Here is a 21,965-nt window from a genome sequence, read left to right as displayed (position 1 = left end):
CTCTTGTGACTTTTTACTGATAGACCACTTGAAGCTTGTGATCATAATCCATCTTATTGGTGGTATTGTATGCTATTGCCTAATTCTGACAGCCTTAGACTTGTTTAACAACCTGATACAATCTGTGAGAGCACAACTACAGCCACTGATGCTTTTAATAAGATATTAAAAACCATCTAGACCTCTTTAAAAACCAAAATAATTAGTGACCAGGGTCGGTAAACATTTTCTTTTAGTTCTACTTGGAAATAGTTCCTGCAGAAATAGTTATGATCCACCTTCCTATCTAGTGACTTCTAATGTTAATGTACTCTGAGTATACACTCATCCCTCATTAAAGGGGTATTTTATTTACGAGTACTTGCTTAAACAAGGCACACATTTACCTACCTTAGTTCACTCTGAGTGAACTCCCCCCCCCCCCCGTATGAGCCCCCTCCCCGTGACTCCAACCCCCTAGTCTGACACACACAGCCCTGCAGCCCTAACCTGCTGCAGCCAGAACCCTTGCTGGCCCCACAGCCTGACCAACACCCTTCCACAGCCCCAAACTGTGGCAGCCTGATGCCCTGCTGGCCGCGCAGCCAGACTCCCCCACCGCGTGATTCCACCCGCAACCCGCAGCCCTAAATTGCTACAGCCAGACCCCCTTACTGGCCCCACAGCCTGAACCCCCCGTACAGACAGACACCCCTGCGAGTCCCACAGCCAGACCCCGCGTCCAAACCCCCCGTCACTTGTAACCCCCACGGCCCTGCAGCCAGACCCCCCACCACCACCTGTAACCCCCATGGCCCCACAGCCTGATGCCTGTAACCCCCGCGGCCAGACCCGCCCCCCCCACAGCCTGACGCCCCGACACCTGTAACCACTGCAGCCAGGCCCCACCCCCTGCCACCTATAACCCCTGTGGCCAGATCCCCCTCGCTGCCTGACACCCCCCTCCCCGCTGCCTGTAACCCCAACGGCCTGACCCCCACCAGCCCTGAAGCCCCAAACTGCAGCAGCCAGACCCCCGGCCGTCTGACCAGCATGGCCCAGTCACCTGACCCCCTGCCCCGCAGCCCCAAACAGTGGCAGCCAGACTCCCTTACTAGCCCACAGCCAGACCCCCCTACTGCCTGACTTCTGCGGCCCTGCAGCCTGATCTCTCCCCCACTTTCCCCCGCCAGCCCCAAACCACGGCAGCCTGAAGCCCCCACAACCCGCCACCAGATTTTAACCCTGTTTCCTGCTCACAGCCCCAAACTACCCCCCAGCTTTTAACCCTCCCCAACCCAAGGTTCACTCACCTTTCAAAAGCAGGCGCCACCTGCTGCCACTCCCCCAAATTAGGAGCCCTAAGAACTAATCAGAGGCTTTTACGTGTAATTTAATAGGAATTTAGTGTCCCTCTTACAAGTTTCTGCCTACAAGCAGTAAGTTGGGAACCAGTTGTGCTCATATAGCAAGGGATTTGCTGGTAAAACCTCAGTGTCAAAAGGAGTCTGTCTGCTTTTTTTCAGTTGGGACCATCAAACTTGTCCCTCTTTGGTATAGAATTAGACTACCTGTCAGGTCTGCTAACCAAAGACTGTAGGTGAGGATTATTTGAGTGCATTTTGCAGGGTTGCATCTACTTGAAAAATCAAAACAGCAATTCATTTATTTCCAATAACCGAAATGATTTCTTTCTCTTCAGCAAGATGGCATACCACTTATAAAAATAACAACAACCAAAAACAGTCTTACTTTATCCAGGATAAATCCTTTCAATTTCCCATCAAAGCTCCTTTTCAGAAGTTGCACTATGCATGAACTGTGCAAGATAATATCCTTCATATTATGGGCCTGACTGTGATTTCAAGATGTCATTTTAACAAAATCCCAAGCCCATCTTTTAGTCATCATCCATTTGTAGTTTCAACTACTTTGCCAGATTTTTCCCCATTTGCAGTACATAAGCCATTAAAAGGGACCACAGAGAAGTTGTTTTGCTTACTGAATACAGTTTCCTTAACTAGGTTCCCTTCATTTCTTCTCTCACTTAAATTAAGACCATCTTTTGTTTCTTAAGCAAGTGGCAGCAGAGGGTAAAAGTAGTGTATCTCTTATTGACTTGGGACAGTTGGGCCTTACACCACAGCAGTGGTTTTTGTACTCTGTAGCTCAAAAAGCTCTAAAGTCTAAAGCATAGAAAAATGAAATATTTCTTGGCAACCTTTCTCTTAGTTCTGCTTTTACTGACTGGGACCCTATTGATCTCAGCATAGTCCACGCACAGTGATACACTCTACCCTGAGGAGTGTACAGCCTGAATAGTCAAGACAAAAAAGTGGACAAAAGGAAGTACGGGTTGAAACTCTCTCGTTCAGCACACTCTGGTCCTGCAACATCCATGGTGCAGCATGATTTTAGTAGCCAGATGACCATTTATGGGTGTGGCCAAGTTTCCTGCAGTCCCATAAAGTTTGTTTACACCCACCAGTCCTGGCTCTCGGTGTTCTGTTACTTATCTGTAATGTGCCCCAAATTTTTTCTCGGAGCCCAGTAAACAGTGGAAGTGTTGGTAATGCCGCCAGACTGAGAATCTCCATTCCCTAGAGGTTTTTAAGTCTAGGCTTGACAAAGTCCTGGCTGGGATGATTTAGTTAGGATTGATCCTGCTTTAAGAAGGGGGCTGGACAAAGTGACTTCCTGATATACCTTCCAGCCTGAGGATTCTAAACAATGCTGACCTCCCATGGTCTGGCAAATTCTCTGGTCCTGCGCAGGTCAGGTCCCATGGTGCTGGAGTAGAGAGGTTCAACCTGTAGTACTGTTCCCATGTTACAGATAATAGGGGAACTGAACCACAGAGAGATTAGGGACTTGCCCAAGACCCCACAGGTAGCTGACGGCAGAGAGAGGAATTAAACCCAGTTCTCCTGAGTTCCAGTTCAGCGCCTTATCCGTGAGACCATCCTTCTTGAGTTTCTCCCATCGTGTCTATATTTAAACATCAGACATTAGGGAATGGCCAGACATTTGCAGACCTCAGAAGAGAATATGGGAATCCCTGAACTTGAGACAGGCCAATAATTTATTTGTTTTGTGGCTCATAAATAGAATCACTCATTCAAGCAGTAGAGGACTAGCTGAGGACAAGCATATCTCTATGCTGTTTTTTTCCCTCTTCTCTTCCTTCTCTCCTTCTCCTGTCCTCTTCTTTCTCAAGCTCCTCATGTTCTGAGTAGGAAGAACAAATGTTTTTTGCATTTTTCCAGACACATATGCATGGACATCAAGAATATTCCTCCTCACCAGCATTCCCAATGCAGAGGACTTCGGCCAGACAGCCTTCAGCACCACCTGCTCATCTTCCGCACAACAGCCTTCAGGGGCAGGGGCTCTGCTACACCAACAGTTCCAGTGAGGACCTTCAGACTGGCCACTCCTCTGCATCACTCATAAAGGCAATTAGAGAGGAGCTTCTGCGACTGTCACAGAAACAGACAACAGTGCAGAACTTTCACAGCTGATTTGTCACGTTCGTGCAAATCTTCAGGGTATCTGCTTCCTGTGGAAGCAAGATTCAAAGGAAATAGAAATGTTTTTCTTCTGTCATCAGAGTGAACTTCCACAGCGCCAGAGATGACACCTCAGAAAAGAGCAGCAACTGAAGGAGGGAAGAGAGATTTGTGCGGAGGCAGGGATGGGGAGACCATAAGTGGTACTGTCAGAGCCACCTCTCCTGCTTAATCTGTTTGTGTTGCTTTGCCCCTCTTTAGTTTGATCTAACCAACGAATTTAAACTTTAGGTCAAAAGCTAATCCTAAAAAAATTCCTACACACAACCCCCACCAAGAATAGTAGAGGATGAGACTCCATATTTAAAGGAGACTGCAAAACTTGCCTGTTACCAGCAAGAGAGAGAGAGTTGACCTTTGATAAGCAATTACAAGATTCTAACCTCTCCAGTGTTTTAGGGAAGAAGCTCATTTTGCTGCTTTGCAAGATTGCAAATAATACAAGATCAGCAACACTGAAGCTGTGATCCAACATTGGGAACCACCTCAATGACAAAGACAGTATGACTGCTTAGAAAACAAAAAGAATTTCTGAGCAATTCAACAATTTAAATGTTATAGCTCTGTGTTTTCAGATGGAGCAACTTTCTGCACTTCTTGTTTTTCTTCTTCTGGTGCTGAAGCTTCAAGTGTCCCTTCATCTTCATGTTTGCAAAGTTAAAATCTGATGGCCTTTTTAAATCCAAGAATATTTCTATAGACTCATACAGGGTGGGAAAGCAAAATGTCCAAAAAGCAGAGGTTCGATATTTATTTTGTTAAAAATACTTTGAAATCTTGATGGGAATTCGTAGTCACTGTTGAATTTTAGAGCATTAGTATGTTTGTTTGTCATCTAGACACAAATACCCACATACTATATGCTTTCACAAGACCAGGGATAAAATATACTAATCTGCGGTTTGCTATGTGGACAGGAAACAAGCCAGCCTGGGAGGTACAGGTTCACCAGCACTAGTTACAAATTTGCTGTAAACCACAGCTTACATTGGGATTTTAGTCGTGTCTGCTGAAATCAAATCTTACAAAAGGTAAAGCTTGGGACAAAAACATTTAAACTATTTAACGTGAGTATAGGTTTGTTGTTTGAGACAATTACTTTATTTCTGTTTGTTCTTATTGTTCCCAAGAATGAAGGGATATGGTAATATTGGTGCTTGTTTTGGAGCATCTATCATCATTTTTCCAGAGTTTGATTTACGATTAGCTATGGCTACGTCTACACTACAACAATCTTTTGAAAGAACTTCTTTCAAAAGAGTTGTGTCCGCACACAAAAGAGCAGATTGGAAGAGTGAGCTGCTCTTTTGAAAGAGTGTGTCCAAACAGCCCCCACTGTTTCAAAAGAATAGGCGAGGGATTGAAAAATCAGGCCCCATGAGGACTGCCCTTTTGAAAAAAAGGGCCTGTGGGGCATCTACACTTTCTCTTTTTTTTTAAAAGAAGCCTTCGAAAGAAGGCACATTTCCTGAAACAGGAGTGCTTTCAAAAGGAGCACCATGTTCTTTTGATTTAATGTCGAAAGAATGCTTTTTGTGTGTACACGCTCCACTGGATATTTTGAAAGATCCCCATTCTTTTGAAAAATATTTCCAAAGAATTTGCTAGTGTAGACGTGGCCTATGAATTTACTAATATTTGTCCATTGCATAATTGTAATCTTCATAATACACATGAAAATCCTAACTAAATTTTGGGTTGTTGTAGTATTTTTATTTTTAACTGATATTGAATTAAAACTAGAATGGTGGCAGAGAAAGAGTACATTAATATAGGTTAAGAGACCTAGAGTCTCATACAGAGAAAGCAATGTTTTGATTACTTGATGCTGGAAGTTGGGATTTTCAGATCTATGGCACAAGGGTAGGAATGAATGTTCTGATGAACTATGGACAGCGAAAGGGGTCACCAAGTAGGGGTCTTTACATAATGTGTGAGTCTGCCTCATATAGATACCTCACTTGGCTGATACTTGAGTCAGCATTGAAATAGCAGGTATGTGCATCACCTTTATGATAGGACATCTATGAGGCTACTCACGTGAATGTTTTCAGTAACAAGGCAGAGTTCAGCTACTGTAACAGCAATTGATTCACAATATGGTAAAAGCAAAAGAAAAGAGGAGGAACTATTTCCTGACACACACACTAATGTCAATCATTGTCACAGTCACCAAAATTAGGCAGCTGGGAGTTGAGCAGCTGGTTGCTCGTCAGCATTAAAAAAAAGCTTACTATTTCCCTAGCTGTCAAGAGGAAAATTACATCTTTGTTCTCCCAAGTTCACCAAACTGGCGTATGTGACAAAGTAATATGTTTTACATCCCATGGGCACAAACTGAAATACTGAATTAATCCTGTTGCCTGTAGTGGGATGACTGATTTTTTTTTCTTTTTTAATATTTTAATATGACATCCTTCAAGTTTTACCTTTTGACTTAGTGTGTACGGTCATTCTGGAGCAAACGCATTGCATGAAATATTAATTTCCTACAAAGATTTGTTAAAGCAAGCCTTACTGATGCTTTAAAGTGAGACTCTCCCAGTGAAGAAAATTTGAAAAAGAAGAGCCTTGCTGGGGTGAGAAATGTACTTGAGACAGTAATTGTATGTCTTGATTTTATTGAAGACTTTTTTGGGATGTTTCATTAAAAACTTTGTCCCTCAGAGCCCAGATTCTCCTTCTAGAACCGGTCGTGAAGTCCAGTTATGGTGGTTCTGAGATCACTCTGCTTATGGTACCATTAATACGTTATGCTATTGATGCGTTATTATTGAGACATTGTGCAGTCATTAATAAAACATTGTACATTCACTCCAAGAGAACATGGGCTGTTGGGTGTAATATCTTTATTAAATGCAACTACTGTAACCAGCAAAGATACTTCAGAAATATGGAAGAATAGCTCTGAAAGGGATGGGGCGATAGCTCATTTATGCCATGCCTTTACTGCAGCACTGGAAGAGAAAGCTGGAGTATATCATCACTCTTAGGAGCAGAATAAACACTTTTTCTTCTCAGTTTAATCACTGTGAATAATTTTGAGAAAGTTGAAGGACTTAAGTTAGTCTAATATGTTTTCTCTAGTATGAAAATCCCTGTTTAAGCCCTGGAGAGTTAGAATCATAGAATACTGGAACAGGAAGGGACTTTGAGAGGTCATCAAGTCCAGTCCGCTGCTCTCACGGCAAGGCCAAGTGGCATTTAATTCATAGAGAAGTACAATAAATGTAAACATGTTTGCCAGTTTTGTGCCCACCTACCATACTCAAACCTCGTAGACACCTTATTTGCTATTCACTATCTGTGTACTGTCCTTTGTCTGGCAATGCTATTTAAACCCCTCCATATAAGGTGCCCAGTGCTTCATTCATAAGCATGGCCAGAACACAAAGGAATTGTGCGCAGCCTTTCTGCAACTGCTGAATTGTTGAAGATTTAGGTTGTTCATGCCCTGCAAGAAAAGAGCTTTATCGAAAACATACTGTACAAGATGTGTGTTTCCACTTTAGATTCCAGGCAAATGATCCAGTACTAATCATAAATATGTTTATCAACCAAGTCTAGTGTTTTTATTCACCTTTAAAAAGGAAATCAGATCAAGTTGTTTTTGTTTTTTGTTTTTTCTGAGAAGGAAAACAGAGTGAGTTTCGAGATAAGGGAGATTTGGTTATTGAGGCCAGCTAGGTTTGTGTTTCTGTCCATTGTCTGTTTTTACAGTACTGTTATAGCTTTGTGGAAGAACAAAAGGCTAAATTAAAAGTATATGTGATTGAATCTCGTTGGTCCCATTGATCGCTTAGCTATTATGTACATGCACAAGAAGCAGTGGTTATTAAGGCTTATATTTTAATTCCATGGTTACACCTTCCTGTTAGGTTGAAACCTACAAGCGCTCTCCTCACCCTTCACAATTTCCCTGTTGCATAGTCAATGGTCAGTTTGAGATATACAGTGAAAGAGAGAAACTGGCAAAATGAAAGCTAGATTTTTTTATCATAGTCAGCGTACTGAATTCAAGCCTGTTTGATACTTAGTTATTGGAATTAATTGAAATACTTTAGACTTCTACACTTTATTTAATGGATCACATGGAGGATGTAGTGTGTTTCTAACGTTTCCTCAAGATAAAACTGTAATTCAGTAGGAGATAGTTTCAAAGACAGTTTTATTTAGGAAAGACTGCGCAGCTTCTGTGACCAAGTGATTCAGAAAATGTTGTGGACAGAAATTTTTAATAGCAGGAAGTGTTTAAAATCTGAACTTCCAAGTGAGGGAAGATAGCATCAGAATTTGATATTGCTTCAGCATTGAAGCAGTTTGCAACAAAGCTTCATATCCAGCATTTGCTCACTTTTTATCCTCAATGGTAAAATGACTGTAAAAACTCATGCTCAGCAAATCTGTTCATGTGTATTCAGTCCGATCCTCTTGCTTGATTTTTTGTTATGTTTTACTCCTTGTGATACTGCAGATCCAGTACAGCTCTGGGAGAGTGAACTGGATGCTGTTGCTGCTCACATGTCAACAGAATCATTGAGTGTAGCTCTGCTGCAGACAGATGAGGCTTTTCAGTCTACGTATTTAATCCACTTCGAGAGGCGGTATAAAGGGTCTACGCCTGTGGTTAGGGTGACCTGACTACATTGCACAGCGCACACAGTTTTTCATAGCCTGGAGCAACATAGCTAGGTTGATCTAATTTTAAAGTGCACATCAGTTTTGAGTTCTTGTAGTTGGTCCATTTTCTGCCCCGATTTACACCTTTGCAGCTCCTCTGAAAACCATTTGAGTTGCATAGATGTGAATGGGGGAGTTGAATTTGCCCCACAGATCTTTTGCTGGTAATGCTGCAGAGAACATCCAGCCTGACTTTCAGATCCCAGTGGGAGCTTACCCTTGGGTGGAAGTGAGTGAGAAACAATAAACTTGGCACCCAGAATGCCTTTAGAGAGTCACTTCCCAAGACAAAAGCTTGGGTCAGAGTTCTATTGAAGGCCAATGAACAGAAAAGTGACATTAGGGTATTTACTGTAGAGCAGCATGCTATAGGTCTCGGCCTACATATGTTTTAGGGTTGCAGTATTTAGTTTTGATTTGATGTGGTGTTTACTGATGCCTTATTTCACATTTAAAACAAATACCTCTCTTGGAATTGCTAAGTAGTTCTTGTTCTGTAACTGGAGGTTTATCTAAGCTACTCATCCCTATTGCCTTGATCGGTGTGTATGAATGGATGAAGATTTTCTTCAGCTACTGTATGCTACATCTCTGAATATTTAATACGTTTTGTTGTTGTTGTTTCATGATACTTTAACCTTCTGGCCGCTGTTGCTACTAACTTAAAAAAAATTAGTGAAATTAAAGTCGAGAGGATGGAAAAGAAATGGAAGACTGAGATTTGCCTGGTTTGCTGTTGAGTAACATTTACGGAACTCCTGTATCATGTTCCACTAGCCATTTTCTTGACGTTTTTCCAGTCGTTTTTGAGGCAAAGAAAGAATTGGCTTTTCTGTCAGACTGTTTCTTTTGAGGTGCCTTGTGACAGGTATAACTTGAGAACCATAGATAGAGGTTGCATTAATTTATCATAGAATGCAACCTTGTTTTTCCTTATAATGATATACAAAACAGTGTGTCGTCATATATATAGCAATATGTTACCTTTGTCCAGGATTTAAAAGGCAAACCTGAATGAAGGGTGCTTCTCTAGTTAAACAAAAACACTGAAATATTAATAAAGCAGGAAATTATTGAGCGTTGGAAACAGGAAAACAGCAGACGGAGTTGTGAGTGAAGCCACCCTCTGTGGCAGCTTTTAAAATGTAGCTTTGGTGTCAAACCGTAGGCTAGTGAAAGGGTCATCCACCATGGATGATTCTGGCACTTACCTTAGCAAACAAATTTATGGATTGGTTGGTACAGAAGATATTAAACCAGATTTCCCTGCATTAAAGTGATACCAGGTAAGTCAGTAACAGATATTTAAATAGCACATTTTTATCAAAAGTTCCCCCAAGTAGCTGTGATTTATAAAACCATTTACAAAGGGGGATAAGTTCTGTAATCATTGCAAAGTTTCCATTTCTTCAGTTGAAGGTGGGAGCACAACACATTGCAGACATTCAGGATATAATGTGAAGAAGCCACTATTCAGTGCAAAGCACAGCAGAATTTCATCTAACTGGAATGTAGTCAGGGTGCTGGGGCCAACCATCTTGCTCCTGTGGAAAGTGTAGTAGGATTTATGCTGGCCACAGGTGTTGAAGGATATTTGTCCATTCAAAAAGTGAACATCTCCAAAATCTCCTTCCTGCTGCTGAAAGATGTTGGTTCACAAGAGACTGGGAGAGAAGAATATCGTTTCCTGAAATCACCATTACCACTTCCTGTTGTATTCCAAAGTGTAATTTCAGAAGCATTCAACACTGCTTGATTGCGCTGCTTGTGAAGCCAGGGAGAAGCTGGAAGTTTAATTTTCAGAAAATTTTGGCTGACTGTTTAGCTGTTACTAATTTGACCTAGTAGCTAGAGACAAGGAAAGGTCAGCACAATGTGACCAACCTACTCTTCATATACCACCAATGGTTTAGAAGCAATGTGGTGTGTAATGTGGTCAATTTTAGACAAGGAATTTAGAAGTGCCACTGATACAAAAGTATTTTATGGTACAAAGCCAGTGGAGGGAAAAGAACTGTCATGTAAAGTGCAGTCATCAGAGAAGAAAAATTAGTTTGTGGCAAAAGAAATTAGGGTAATTAATATGGCATGTTTTCCTCCTAGGATGCTAGGAGGGGAGGTTCACAGGACTTTTGGACGGTCATGACTAAAACTGAATATACCTATGGGCTGGAGAGTGGGGGAGAGAGAGGATAGAACTCTGAAGTTCCAAAAAACACTGTGATTTGGAGATGACCAAAGGGTATAGATAGATTGGAGCGGGAAGTGGTCATGGAGTGTAGAAGCAGAAAGAAAGAGTTATGATGGGGACACATGATAGGAAGTGGGATGACGTATCGCTGCCTCAGTCTCTAAATATATATGTCACCAACACTAAGGACTTATGGAGGTTTTTCTGTGTTTAAAATGCTGTGCAAATCTTATGTAGTAAATGTGAAAGTATTAAGGAGAAGCCAAGATCAAAAGGGAGAGAAACAGGAGGGGTGACTAGAATAAGAGGCGAAAGAGAGTCTCTAGGAAGAATTTATATGATCTAGCCACTGTTTCCAAAGAGTTAACTTCAAAATGCCCAGGCAGACTGCTTAAATAGGTCTGGTTTTTTGAAAGAACCATCCTGTGGTAGCATGTGAAAAGCCCATGTACTTTCTAGTAACTAGATCTAAATTAAGTTGCACATATCCCTGGTTTCTGTGGTTCACTGGTGTGGCAAACACAAGCTTCTGTGGCATCTTTTGTTAAGTATAATCATGGAGGTTTCTGACTAACTCAATGTACAGTGGTGGTAGTTGATTTAGTTTACACTCGCCCTAAATTTTCAATATGCTGCAGACATTTGTGTGGCAAAAACCTGATTGTATAGCTGATGAGGGCTAGTAGCGGTTTGTGTACGTGCAGAAGAGCAAGTTGGAGCTTCCAGAGCAGGACAGCATGGGAGACGTGAGTTTTGGCCTGAAGGAAGCATTTTCACTTTGCTGCTGTGTGAATGCATCTCTTCTTTCCCTCCCTCTTCGAGTCGCTGTATGCCTACACTATAAGTGCCCCAGGACTGTCTACACAGGGGGGTCGAACTGACTTAACTGCATCTCTCAAGGAAATTGAATTTTTCACACCGCTTAGCCACATAGCTGGCGTGACGCACATTTCAGATGGAAATTAAACCTCAGAGGTGACTTCGTGTTCAGAGGTGGAAATTGAATTCTTGTTTTCAACACCAGCGGCATTGCACAGGCACTGCCCCTATGTGTGCCCTGACAACCAATGCAAATGAGATACCTAGATGTTTCTTCTATGATACTCAGCAGTGGAATGCTGATACTTAATTGCTAATAATTACACCAACCTCATTAGGTTTCAGAATTGACATCCTGCTTGGATGAAGGAGCCGTTCTATGGCTGATGTTTCAAGCTCTGGGCAGACTCAGGAAGCCAGTACCTATACTGCATTGTTTACAGTCACATTGGGAAAGTTGTTATTGTGAGATAAGGGCTGGATACTTACACTGTTTAAAGTGAGCATGTATGTACCAGTTCATATGTGCATTAAGGGGTGAATTCTTTGCCAGATGCCAAAAACACTGATTCATGGGATGCATGATGTTGTGAGCATACAATTCTGAGTGTAACCATTGTGGCTTCCCATGAATGCCTGCTACTTACTGTCCTTGGTTATAATTGGGGTAGTTAAGTATAGTTATTTAATGACATCTGTCCTCTTCTGTGGCTTAAAAAACTGCATTTAAAGTCCCATTGCAGACCACTTCTCTTGCGAAATTAACTGCTGTCTTCACTCTGTACCTTAAGTGCATGTAGGAGGCTCTGACAATTTCCAGCCTTCATCCTTCTGGTAATCTTATAAAGTTCAATTGATTAATGTGTAGCCTATTCAGTAAAAACCCAAAGAACAGCAGCCTCTTGATAGAGACAGGGAGGGAAGTGGTGTCAGTAATTATCAGAACAATGGCATTGAGAAAGATGATGAGTCATGCATGAAGTGCTAATCAAGTGAGTTAAGGAATAATGAAAAAACACTAGTGAGAGGCAGTTGAATCCATTGTATTTCAGAGTAAGTTAATGCATTTACACTAGAATCAGATATTTCTACTAATGCTAATTTATTTCCATGGTCCTTGCTCATATTAGAAAAGCTAATCAACAGCACGCATTCTTCTGTTCTTTTAATCTATTAGGTTGCTTAGAACTCTTGTTATGGTTTAGCTAATGGCAGCTAGACTCCCTCTTTATAGGCACTACCACTCGTGCATGGAATTTGGAATATTGTCACTCTGATCAAAAACAAATATTAGTCCACTGGTTTCCCCAACAATGATACGATACACACTGGGGTTACTGAATGGCACTTACCTGGCTTACAGGCCAAATTCAATGCTTTTTGCCGTTTATTCGTTCTGATTGCCAGGACTGAATATGTGAGTTAGCAACAGGGAAGACTTTGGTCCTACTTCCTGCCAATGCAGGGTTGTTCTGTGCAAGGTGGTTCTGTACAGTGCACACTCACTTGCTTTGACTAGTCCTGAATCGTTTGAGTGTCACTCATGGGAGGTTATTTTGCAGTTGAATAGATCACACGGTCAGTCAATCTTAACTTTTTGCAGGCTTTGTCTTCAACATGTGAGTACCTAAAATACCTTGAACATGCTAATAAGACCTGTACAATATATACTTGCTTAAGAATTGTTAGGTTTATCACAAATGAAGATAAAGCTTGCACACAAATCAGTTAGGCTTGCCATGAGATACTGTGAAAGAGAGATTTGTTGTCATTCCTAATTTACAATGCAGAAGCTAGAAGGGGGGCAGGGGGCAGCTGGTGTATATTGCTGCAGCTTTATTGAGGTCCATAGAAGTATGCAGATTTAGACCTGCTGAGGTTCTGGGTCTGATGTATTTTTATTAGCAATGTAGCTGTAGTAGACTAAATGCTTCATGCTTTTGCATAAATAACTGAGTTGTAAAAGGTGCTGTACTACTGAATCATTTCTGGCTTGCAAATGAAAACTGGACATCTTATTTGTATATTTTCTTATTGACAAAATCATAACAGGTGTGTGAATCATAAAGAAGCTTTTTAGCAGCTTTGCAACATGGATCCCCCTGTGATGTTTTCCACCTCTAAATACTCTAACAAATGTAATTGCATGTCACAAATAAACTTTCAGTTGTACTTGGGATTGTGCACTGTTGGGCACAGCTCTGAGGTACCCCACTGTGCGTACAATAGCCCATTGCTTATTTTTCTGTTTATAAAGTCAGTTTCTAGAGTCTTTTATATGCAACCTCTTATTTTGCATTTTCTGCAATTGCTGTCTGATTCTTAAACTCCTCTTACTGGAAGATGAGTTGTTTATTTGCCTTGCGTGTGTAGATTTTACTTTGTGCTTCTCTCTCTCAATCCATGCCATCTTTGCAAAAATATAACAGTTGCCTCCTTGACTGTCTCTGTTTTTAGAAGTGTTTTAATTACGTTATAATTTCCTCTGTACAAATGGGACTGTTAAGTTGTTTGCACTGGTAGCCTGTGAGCTTTTTAGCTACTGTCAGTACTTCCAAGGACCCCAGAGCATACAGGTTATGGTAGTGTTAAAAAGGACTGCATTTTCCCTAACAGCCTAATCCAAACCCTGCTGTAATCAGTGGGGAAATTCCAACTGAAAGGCCCAGCCCCGAACAGATATTTAAAATCATATGCTGTAGTGTGGAGTTGTCTACTGGCAATGGCAAATGCAAGGGGTTTACGCAGCTGACAAACAGCTTGTACTGTGTAAGATGTTTGCCAGGGAGTAGGGTCTGGGATAGATCCATTTTACTACCAGCATTCTAAATCCTCAGTTTAGTAAATATACTTCAGCTCTGCCTCTTGCTGAGAATGGGAGGCTGTTACCCCAAGACACTGGTGTAAAAAGTGTTTTGTGGTGGAATCACACCCTATTAAGAGCCATGAGTTTTCTCCGTAGAAAGAGCTATAGCTGTAGCCATTAGGAATCCTGCTTCCCAGCAGCTGCTGATCAATATCTAATCTGGAGAACAATCTCCCTGAAACTGCAAAGATTTCTGCAGCAAGCAGACACTAGGCAATAGGTGGTGTTTTTGACAATATACATAATTTTGTAGGCACACCAATACACAACTTTCCACCATTAAAATAATAATCAGGACAAACCCATTGTGTGTATATATAGCTCCAACATTCGTGATTCCTCCATAATTTACAGTGTTTGTCAATTCACTGTTCCTTCAATGATGACAAAATACAACCCATTTGTTTCTGTAAGTTTGTAAATATATAAGTTTATATATATATATATATATATTTTGTGAAGAGGAGTAGTTGGCAGGTCCAACACCAATATTTGTTGGGTGAATGTTGCTTTTGTTTAATTTTTGCATGTTGAAGTGATGAGGTTTTCTTGATGAGTGATGTTTTGTGATGTTTCCATCTGGCATTTCTGCGCATGTTTAAAAAAAAAAACTTGACAATAAAAAAGCCACAAAGGAGTAAAGTTGTTCCTTTTTAATGCTTCGTTTCCTGATGTTAAAATGTCAGCTCAGCATTTCTCTCTTTGCCCTGTATTAAAGGGGTTCTTGTTAGGGTATACAGCCCACCCAACACTCTGGCCATTCAAGCAGTACCTCTCAGGTCCCATAGCCACCCCACTGCTTTACACTATGCTGTGGAGCTATGTGTACCCTACATGCTACCTGTCAAGGCTGATACCCACTTTGACACTCCAAGTACAGAAGGTGGGGGCCTGCAAGAGACCTTAAAAATACCTTGCCTCAAAAGGCTTCTGCTTAAAAGCGTCCCAGGGTCACAGATTCCCTGACCCTGGGACGTAGCTGCCACCACCCAAGTCAGAAAACCCAAGAAGACACACCTGGGATGTCTCCCTGTGGGGTAACCCCAAACTCTTAATCCTCCTTTAGGAGAGACCTTGAAAACAAAGAGGAAGAAATTAAGCTGAAATCCGATAGCTGAGCCTTTCAGTCTTAGGCACGCGTACACCCTTCTCTAGGATACAGGAATAAAATCACTGCTTTTGAAAAGAGGTGATTTATTAACAAAACACAAGATTTGCATAGGAAAGCATATGTCATTGTTAGATGGTACAGAACAACTTTTAAAAAGTAAGTTAAAACACAGAGAATTACTTTCCAGGGATCCAGTTTAAAAGTTACAGGGTACAGGGGTGACGGGTACATAATGCAGCCTTAAGAAGTCCCTCACCAAACCCAGAATAAAAATAATGTCATCGCATCTCACCAAACATTTCCCTTCTACTTAAAGGTCTTAAAGGTGGGTTTTTAAATTGACTTGAACCTTGTTTAAAAGTGAAAGTTGCACAGTTGGAAGATAGAGCATGAGTTTAATCTGAGTTAGCTAAAAGGGTGCCAACACCTATGGACTCTTACTTTGGTTCAACAGAAGCTTTTTGGGAGGCAATGATCTCAAACAGGTTAAGATGAAATGAGCCTTTCTTAAACCCAGTAACAACAACGATGCATCTGATGAAGTGAGTCTGTGCTCACGAGAGCTCATGCTCAAAACTTTTCTGTTAGTCTATAAGGTGCCACAGGACCCTTCGTTGCTGTTACAGATCCAGACTAACACGGCTGCCCCTCCAATTCTTAAACCCAGGTGAGTCCAGATGGGTTCACACTGCTTGAAATATACCCTTTAAAAAAACTATTCAAATCAAATGGGTGCAATTTTGAACTGATTCAAGAGTTCAATCACAGAATCATACAACGCTAGAACTGGGAGGAACCTTGAGAGATCCGAGTCCAGCCCCCTGCCCTCACAGTAGGAACAAGTACCATCTAGATCAGTTTTGAACAAATCAGTTCTAGATTAAGCCAGCACAGTTTTTGTGTGTGGATAAGCCTTAAAAGGACGGGCACAGAAGTCTGCACTAGCTTAAATAAATTAATTTTAATTGAACCAGTGCAACTTCTGTGTGATGCCAACTCCATAAAGGCAGTGGAGTTGCATCAAGTCATACCAGCTGAGGATTTGGCCCAGCTTTTATGCACCCTTAGCTACAGAGCTGCTAATGGGTCTTTTATAAATAAAATTACCTTCACTAGCCTGTTGTCTGCTTGACTGCCAAAAGCTAAGTCCTGAGCTGTCTTCTGTAAATGTCATGAGCTAGTGATAGGTCAATGATCTAACTGCAGCTGACAAGCGCCTAGCACGGTGCAGGTATTCAGAAAGGAAGGGGCATTCTGCATATTAGGACTAGTTGCAAATTATTATAAGGGACTGGAATCCACTGTAGGGCTCGGCTGGCTTGAGCAGATTTGCTATAAAACTGCCTAGGCAAGGCACTGCCATGCCTTGCCTCACTTGATTCTGGCCCCATTTTTAGTATTAAAGCACCTGGCTGTCCTTTTTCTTGATCAAAGCCATTAAATTGCATCTTAACCCATCAGCTCCTCCCTGGATGACCACAGCGGAGGCCAGTGCTTGCTGGCTCACCAAGTCTCATGCTTGCAAATACTTGGGTTCATCAGGCCTGAGTTTCATCACCTTATCCAGGCAGAGCAGGATGAGAGTCAGAAACCAAAGGCTCCAGCCGACAGCAGCCGCAATCCAGCCGTACTCGTCTACCCCAAGCTGGCAGCAGTTGACTACTTCTTGGCAGAAATTCACCTCTGATGGCAGAGAAAGTGGAGTGTGAACCACACAGGACATACTCACATCACAGGCTTCTCTTGCTGGGGGGAAGATGAGATGTGGGGAGAACTTTTACACATGCCTGACCCTCGTACCTGCATTTTGCTCCCCGTAACTCCTCGTGCCCCAGTTTTACACACTCTGGCCAACTGCCTGCTTTGAGCTGAATGCCTGGAGAGCCTGGGGCAATATTAACACTTCCATTGAAGATCTGCTGTCCCCAGAGGGGCATCGTTTGACTACACCTTGTTCCGTATCTATCCTGATTTATTCCAGGGTTGGATAGAAGCCAAAGTAGCTGGTTCTAAGAAAAAGGGAGGGGGAGGGGGAGAAGGCAAATATCGTATGTATGTGAGTGAATGGTGGTCGTTTGGAAGCCAGGGAGAATCTGGTGGAGGTGCTTTGCTCACTGGAATATTGGGCCCTTGCCACACAGGATGAGATTGGAAGCACTGGTGACAGTCATTAAACTCAGCGCATGATGCAGTTTGGGAGGGTTTGGCAACTGGGGATTGTAGGGAAGGGCTGACTGGCTCTTTAAGATGGGGTTTCACACACTACACACATGGCTGGTCTGGCAGGGAGGGGAGGAGCTTAGCACCCTGGTGCCCAAGCCGATGGAGCTGTGGTTTGTGTGGAAAGGGATGTGGAGACAAAGGCTGCACACTGAGTCAGTCCGGCCCCATGGAAGTGGTGAACCTGGCCTGAAAAATCCCAGGAAGCACTGGGTCTCAGAAGCCATCCGTGTGAGGTGGATTCAAGGGGTCTGGTAAAATGGCTCCCAGAATTTACACTTAACCACAGGCTCAGATTATGGGTTATCATAGCATGGAAGCTCTCCCCTAGAGCTCCTTTCAGTGACATTTTTGTGTGATCTCAACACGACTCTTAGGAGCTGTAATAGTGAACCTTACCAGGGCATGGCCATGGGGTCGTACTGGACATAGGGTCTGTTGTGGAACCACCAGCACTGCTTGCAGCCTCTGGAAGGAAAAAGCACAGGAGCAAAGATACCGCAGACTGGAAAAGCAAAGAAAGGAAAGGGAGAGATGTCTTGGCCGGGCTGGAGTCTGCTGAGCCCAGGCAGTTTGATGATGATCCTATTCTGTAAGAACTTGGGTAGAGAGATTTTTTTTTCCTCTGCCACAGGTAAAATGTCAGCGTGTGGGGTATTCTGCCAGGGCAGGTGCTATCTCTGACAATGCAATTGACAAATATTGCTAGTGAGGGAAGAGATTGCCACTTGTCTGGCTATCGTATGGTGCCAGGGCTGCAAAAAGCTGTAGGACGCTGCCTCCTCTGGCTTCCCTTCCCCTCATACCATGGTTCTCAGCATTAGCACAGAAAGAAGAGTTTCTTCTAACTAAAGGCATAACAAATGCTTACATTTTTCTCATGGCTCCATTGTGCCTATGCCCTAAGCACTCTGCAAACAAAGTGTAAGTCAGTCCTTGCCCCCAAAAGTTTACAGTCTAACCAGACACGATGGCTATGGAGGTATTAGCCACCTTTGGATAGCTGAGGGAACTGAGGCAAAATTAGATGGAGGCTGAAATTTTTAAAGGGGCCCAGGAGCTGTCTTCCTTCCGTACACTTCTTTTAAAATCCTCTCCTGAACAAACTTTTCAAGGTGATGCAGAAAAGCTGACAGAGCTAAGAACTGAGCCAGGTTTCCTAAGTTTCTGGCTAAGGGCAAGGATAGCTCAGTGGCCAAAGCACTGCCCTCAAAAACCTGAGGCTGTGAGCTCACTCCTTCAGTGGGCCTTTACTGGGTCCACAGCAGATTATTTTTGAAAAAAGAAGCTAACGAGGGTGGTGAGTATCAGAGAGGTATCCATGTTAGTCTGTATCTTCAACAAGAAGTCTTGTGGCACCTTATAGACCAACAGATATTTTGCAGAACAAGCTTTTGTGGGCAAAGACCCGCTTCATCAGATCTGATGAAGCAGGTCTTTGCCCACAAAAGCTTATTCTCCAAAACATCTGTTAGTCTATAAGGTGCCACAAGACTTCTTGTTGTTCTCAAAGATACAGACTAACATGGCTACCTCTCTGGTACTCACCACCCTCGTTAGCTTCTTTTTTTTTTTTTTTTAATTTTTTTTTTTAACAATCTACCCCCAGCCCCACTAAAGGCCCAGTCCTACCATGAGGGCAAAGGACTGGACTTGATGACCGCTTGAGGTCTCAAGTTGTATGTGATGTATCCATGTCCTAACTAGAAGATCATCCTTTGTTTTGTTTTGTTTTTTCTTTTCAGGAATTTTGTTAAATGTTTTTAGATGCATAGAAACCAGTTTACAGAAATATTGAAGAAATCTATCCCACATCATGTAAAGCTTCCCATTCATAATAACTTTCTTGTGTACCCCTTTGATTTTGGGTCAGTTGGCCTTGGAGACTTACGAATCCCGTCCTTTCCTCAGCACAGCTATGTTGAGAGCAGCGTGGAGAAAGGCTGTGGCATTCAGGGTTTCCAATTCCTTCTCCCACTTCTGCTACAACTTACTGCATGACTATGGTCAACTTACTTCATGAATCAGTGTTTAGTTTTTCTGTGCTAAAACAGGACTACTAACAGCCTCAAAGGAGTGTTTTGGAGCTTGTCAAAAAGTAGGCTCTTCAGAAGAAAGGCATCAAAGAAGTACAAAGCAGTGTTGTAATTATAACCTCTAGCTTTACAGTCAAGTTGAAAAAGAGACACTGTGACAGCAAACTATAAAGGCGTGTCTCCACTACAGGCCAGATCAATGGGGAGTGATCAATCCAGCAGGGATTGATTTATCATGTCTAGTACAAACGTCATAAATTGACTGCTGATCGTTCTCCCATCCACTCTGTTACTCCACCTCAATGAGTTGTACAAGGGGAGCCAATAGGAGAGCATCTCCAGTGGATACACCACAGTGGAGACACTATGGTAAGTAGATTTAAGTACATGTTACTGAAGAGCAATCTCCCCTCATTGATATACACGTTTTCCACTATCAGTGCTCCGTAAAACTTCCCATGAGTGGTGCACCCGAACACTTGATTGCTAATACCCAAACAGTATCATTAAACTTGCCTCTCTAAATCTCAGTTATTGCTGATTATCTAATACTTGTATCATGTAACTCTTAAGAAAAAATTTTTATTTCTGTCTAATCCAAACAAGACATCCACAAAAAACAGAAACTCTTTTTCTGAACCTGTGTACTACGTAGATTTTTTTAACATTAGCTTCAGTAAATTGTTTGTATCTAAATACATAAGCAGATCATCAGCAGCTTTTGCAAGAAGGATTTGCTCCTCTAGATGAGTAACGTAACTGAACTCTCAGCTGGCCCTCCGTTGGTCATGTAGACCAGCCCATAGGGTACAATTGTGCACTGCAATACAGAAAGCCCATGGCACTGAATCACAGCAATTGGGTTAGCAGGGCTAAAAATAGCAGTGTAAAAGTTTGGGGGTCAGGCCCTTCCTCCTTGTGGGCTCCTACCCAAGCCTGAATATTTACCCTGCAATGTGATAGCCCCACAGCCAGAGTCAGCTGACCTAAGCCAAACACAGCAGTGCCCTGGGGCTTCCAGGGCAGCTGAGACATACGCTCAGTAGCACAGCTTTAAAAATCTGCCAGAGAGTTACAGGAATTCTTATTCCTAAATGGAGGCCAGATCCTGAGAGGCAAATACCTGCCCTGGTTTAAGTCGGCACTCCTCCCAAGGAAGCAGTGCAAAGGGCTTTTATAGAATACATAGCCGTTAAAGACAACACAGATTACATTGAGGCTGTGGCTAGACTAGCCCCCAACTTCAAAGGGGGCTTGGTAATTAGGGTGTTGGGAGATTACTAATGAAGTGCTGCGGTGCATATGCAGCACTTCATTAGGCTAAATCTGCCCCACGGCAGCTTCAAAGTGTGAAACTTCGGAGTGCCGGCTGGTGTGTAGCTGCGGGTACTTCGAAGTGCCCACGCTCCTTCCAAGTCCCTTTATTGAGCACTTCGAAGCTGCTGCGGTGGAGATTTAGCCTAATGAAGTGCTGCATATGCACCGCAGCACTTCATAAGTAATCTCCCAACACCCTAATTACCAAGCCCCCTTCGAAGTTGGGGGCTAGTCTAGTCACAGCCTGAAAAATTATTGATACTTTAAAAGGGTCACTTAACCTGTAGCTACTTAACATCCAACAGATCAAATCAGCAGACTCAGCCTGTGGCATTGTTTAAGTACATACCTGGCACCATCCAATCTCTTCAGAGAGGTCTGTGGGCACCCGCTTCTAGCAATCCTTTTGCAGGAGCTAGCGCTGATTTTAACCAATGCTGATTCTTTACACTTCTTAGATAAGGGACAGAGGCTTGTTTGTTGCATACAGAGCAAAACCTTTGTCCAGTCCTTTAACCACCCAAGTGCCAAGGCACTTGAACACCTGCATGACAGCTGCAACCTAAGAACTTCAATAGAACTGAATTACCTGCTACATAAGAACTCCGAAGAATGAGGGAGAGGAAGAGGAGGGTGCTGGTAGTACAGGGGATGGCGGTAAAGTACTTCATGCTGGAGTTTTAGAACCCGTCCGAGCAGCTGTGCTGATCAATATGCTGTCAGTGGGCAGCTTTGAAGGTGATTTTGCACATCCTTGATTTAAAATTCAAGCCTCATGGTTGGGAGAAAGGGTGGAGCAAGGGAAATTCTTGTTGCCAACACACCTTGAGCTTTCCTATCAGGCACTGCGCGGTCAAAGACAGAGGTTTTATCCAAAACAAAAATCTCTGCGTTGGCAGCCTTCAGAGTAAGTTAATTGTAAACAGTGCAGCCAGCAAAGGTTCCCTGAAGGTCAGGTTCTGTTGCTGTGGCTCACTGTAGAAAGAAACAGAAAAGACTTATTAGAGTAAATCCTTCTTGCAAGGATCCCTAATCTGCTTATGTCTTTTGCTGTTTTATTGAAGTGAATGTTTTGAAACACAACAGTCACACTGCCACAGGTTGAAAGGGAAGATTCTGTACCCCTAGGGTCAAGCCTGGGTTATTGCAAATTACAAGGCTTGGTTACAAAGCTCAC

At 42.6% G+C, this 21,965-nt stretch overlaps 2 protein-coding genes across 3 annotated transcripts in view; one reads left to right on the top strand and one right to left on the bottom strand.

The window, feature by feature from the left end:
- KIAA1549 (KIAA1549 ortholog) overlaps positions 1-14,742 on the top strand; it is a 190,624-nt gene extending 175,882 nt beyond the window's left edge. For both annotated transcript variants that reach the window (XM_075007368.1, XM_075007378.1), the window contains one exon: positions 3,246-14,742. In XM_075007368.1, coding sequence (XP_074863469.1) covers positions 3,246-3,500 — 255 coding nt within the window. In that variant the 3' untranslated portion in view covers positions 3,501-14,742. The remainder of the gene's footprint in view (positions 1-3,245) is intronic.
- A 523-nt stretch (positions 14,743-15,265) lies between these two features.
- TMEM213 (transmembrane protein 213) lies at positions 15,266-21,621 on the bottom strand. The gene is made up of 3 exons (XM_075007433.1): positions 21,378-21,621; positions 17,835-17,903; positions 15,266-16,898 (listed from the first exon to the last, which is right to left on the bottom strand). Exons 1-3 carry the CDS (start codon positions 21,457-21,459, stop codon positions 16,729-16,731), a joined length of 321 nt encoding a protein of 106 aa, XP_074863534.1. The 5' UTR covers positions 21,460-21,621; the 3' UTR covers positions 15,266-16,728.
- Positions 21,622-21,965: the final 344 nt, after the last annotated feature.

The sequence above is a fragment of the Carettochelys insculpta genome, chromosome 1, assembly GCF_033958435.1.
Source record: "Carettochelys insculpta isolate YL-2023 chromosome 1, ASM3395843v1, whole genome shotgun sequence".
In the NCBI taxonomy this organism is placed as follows: Eukaryota; Metazoa; Chordata; order Testudines; family Carettochelyidae; genus Carettochelys; species Carettochelys insculpta.
The sequence above is the reverse complement of the archived record's forward strand: the minus strand, read 5'-3'. Positions and strand labels throughout refer to the sequence as shown.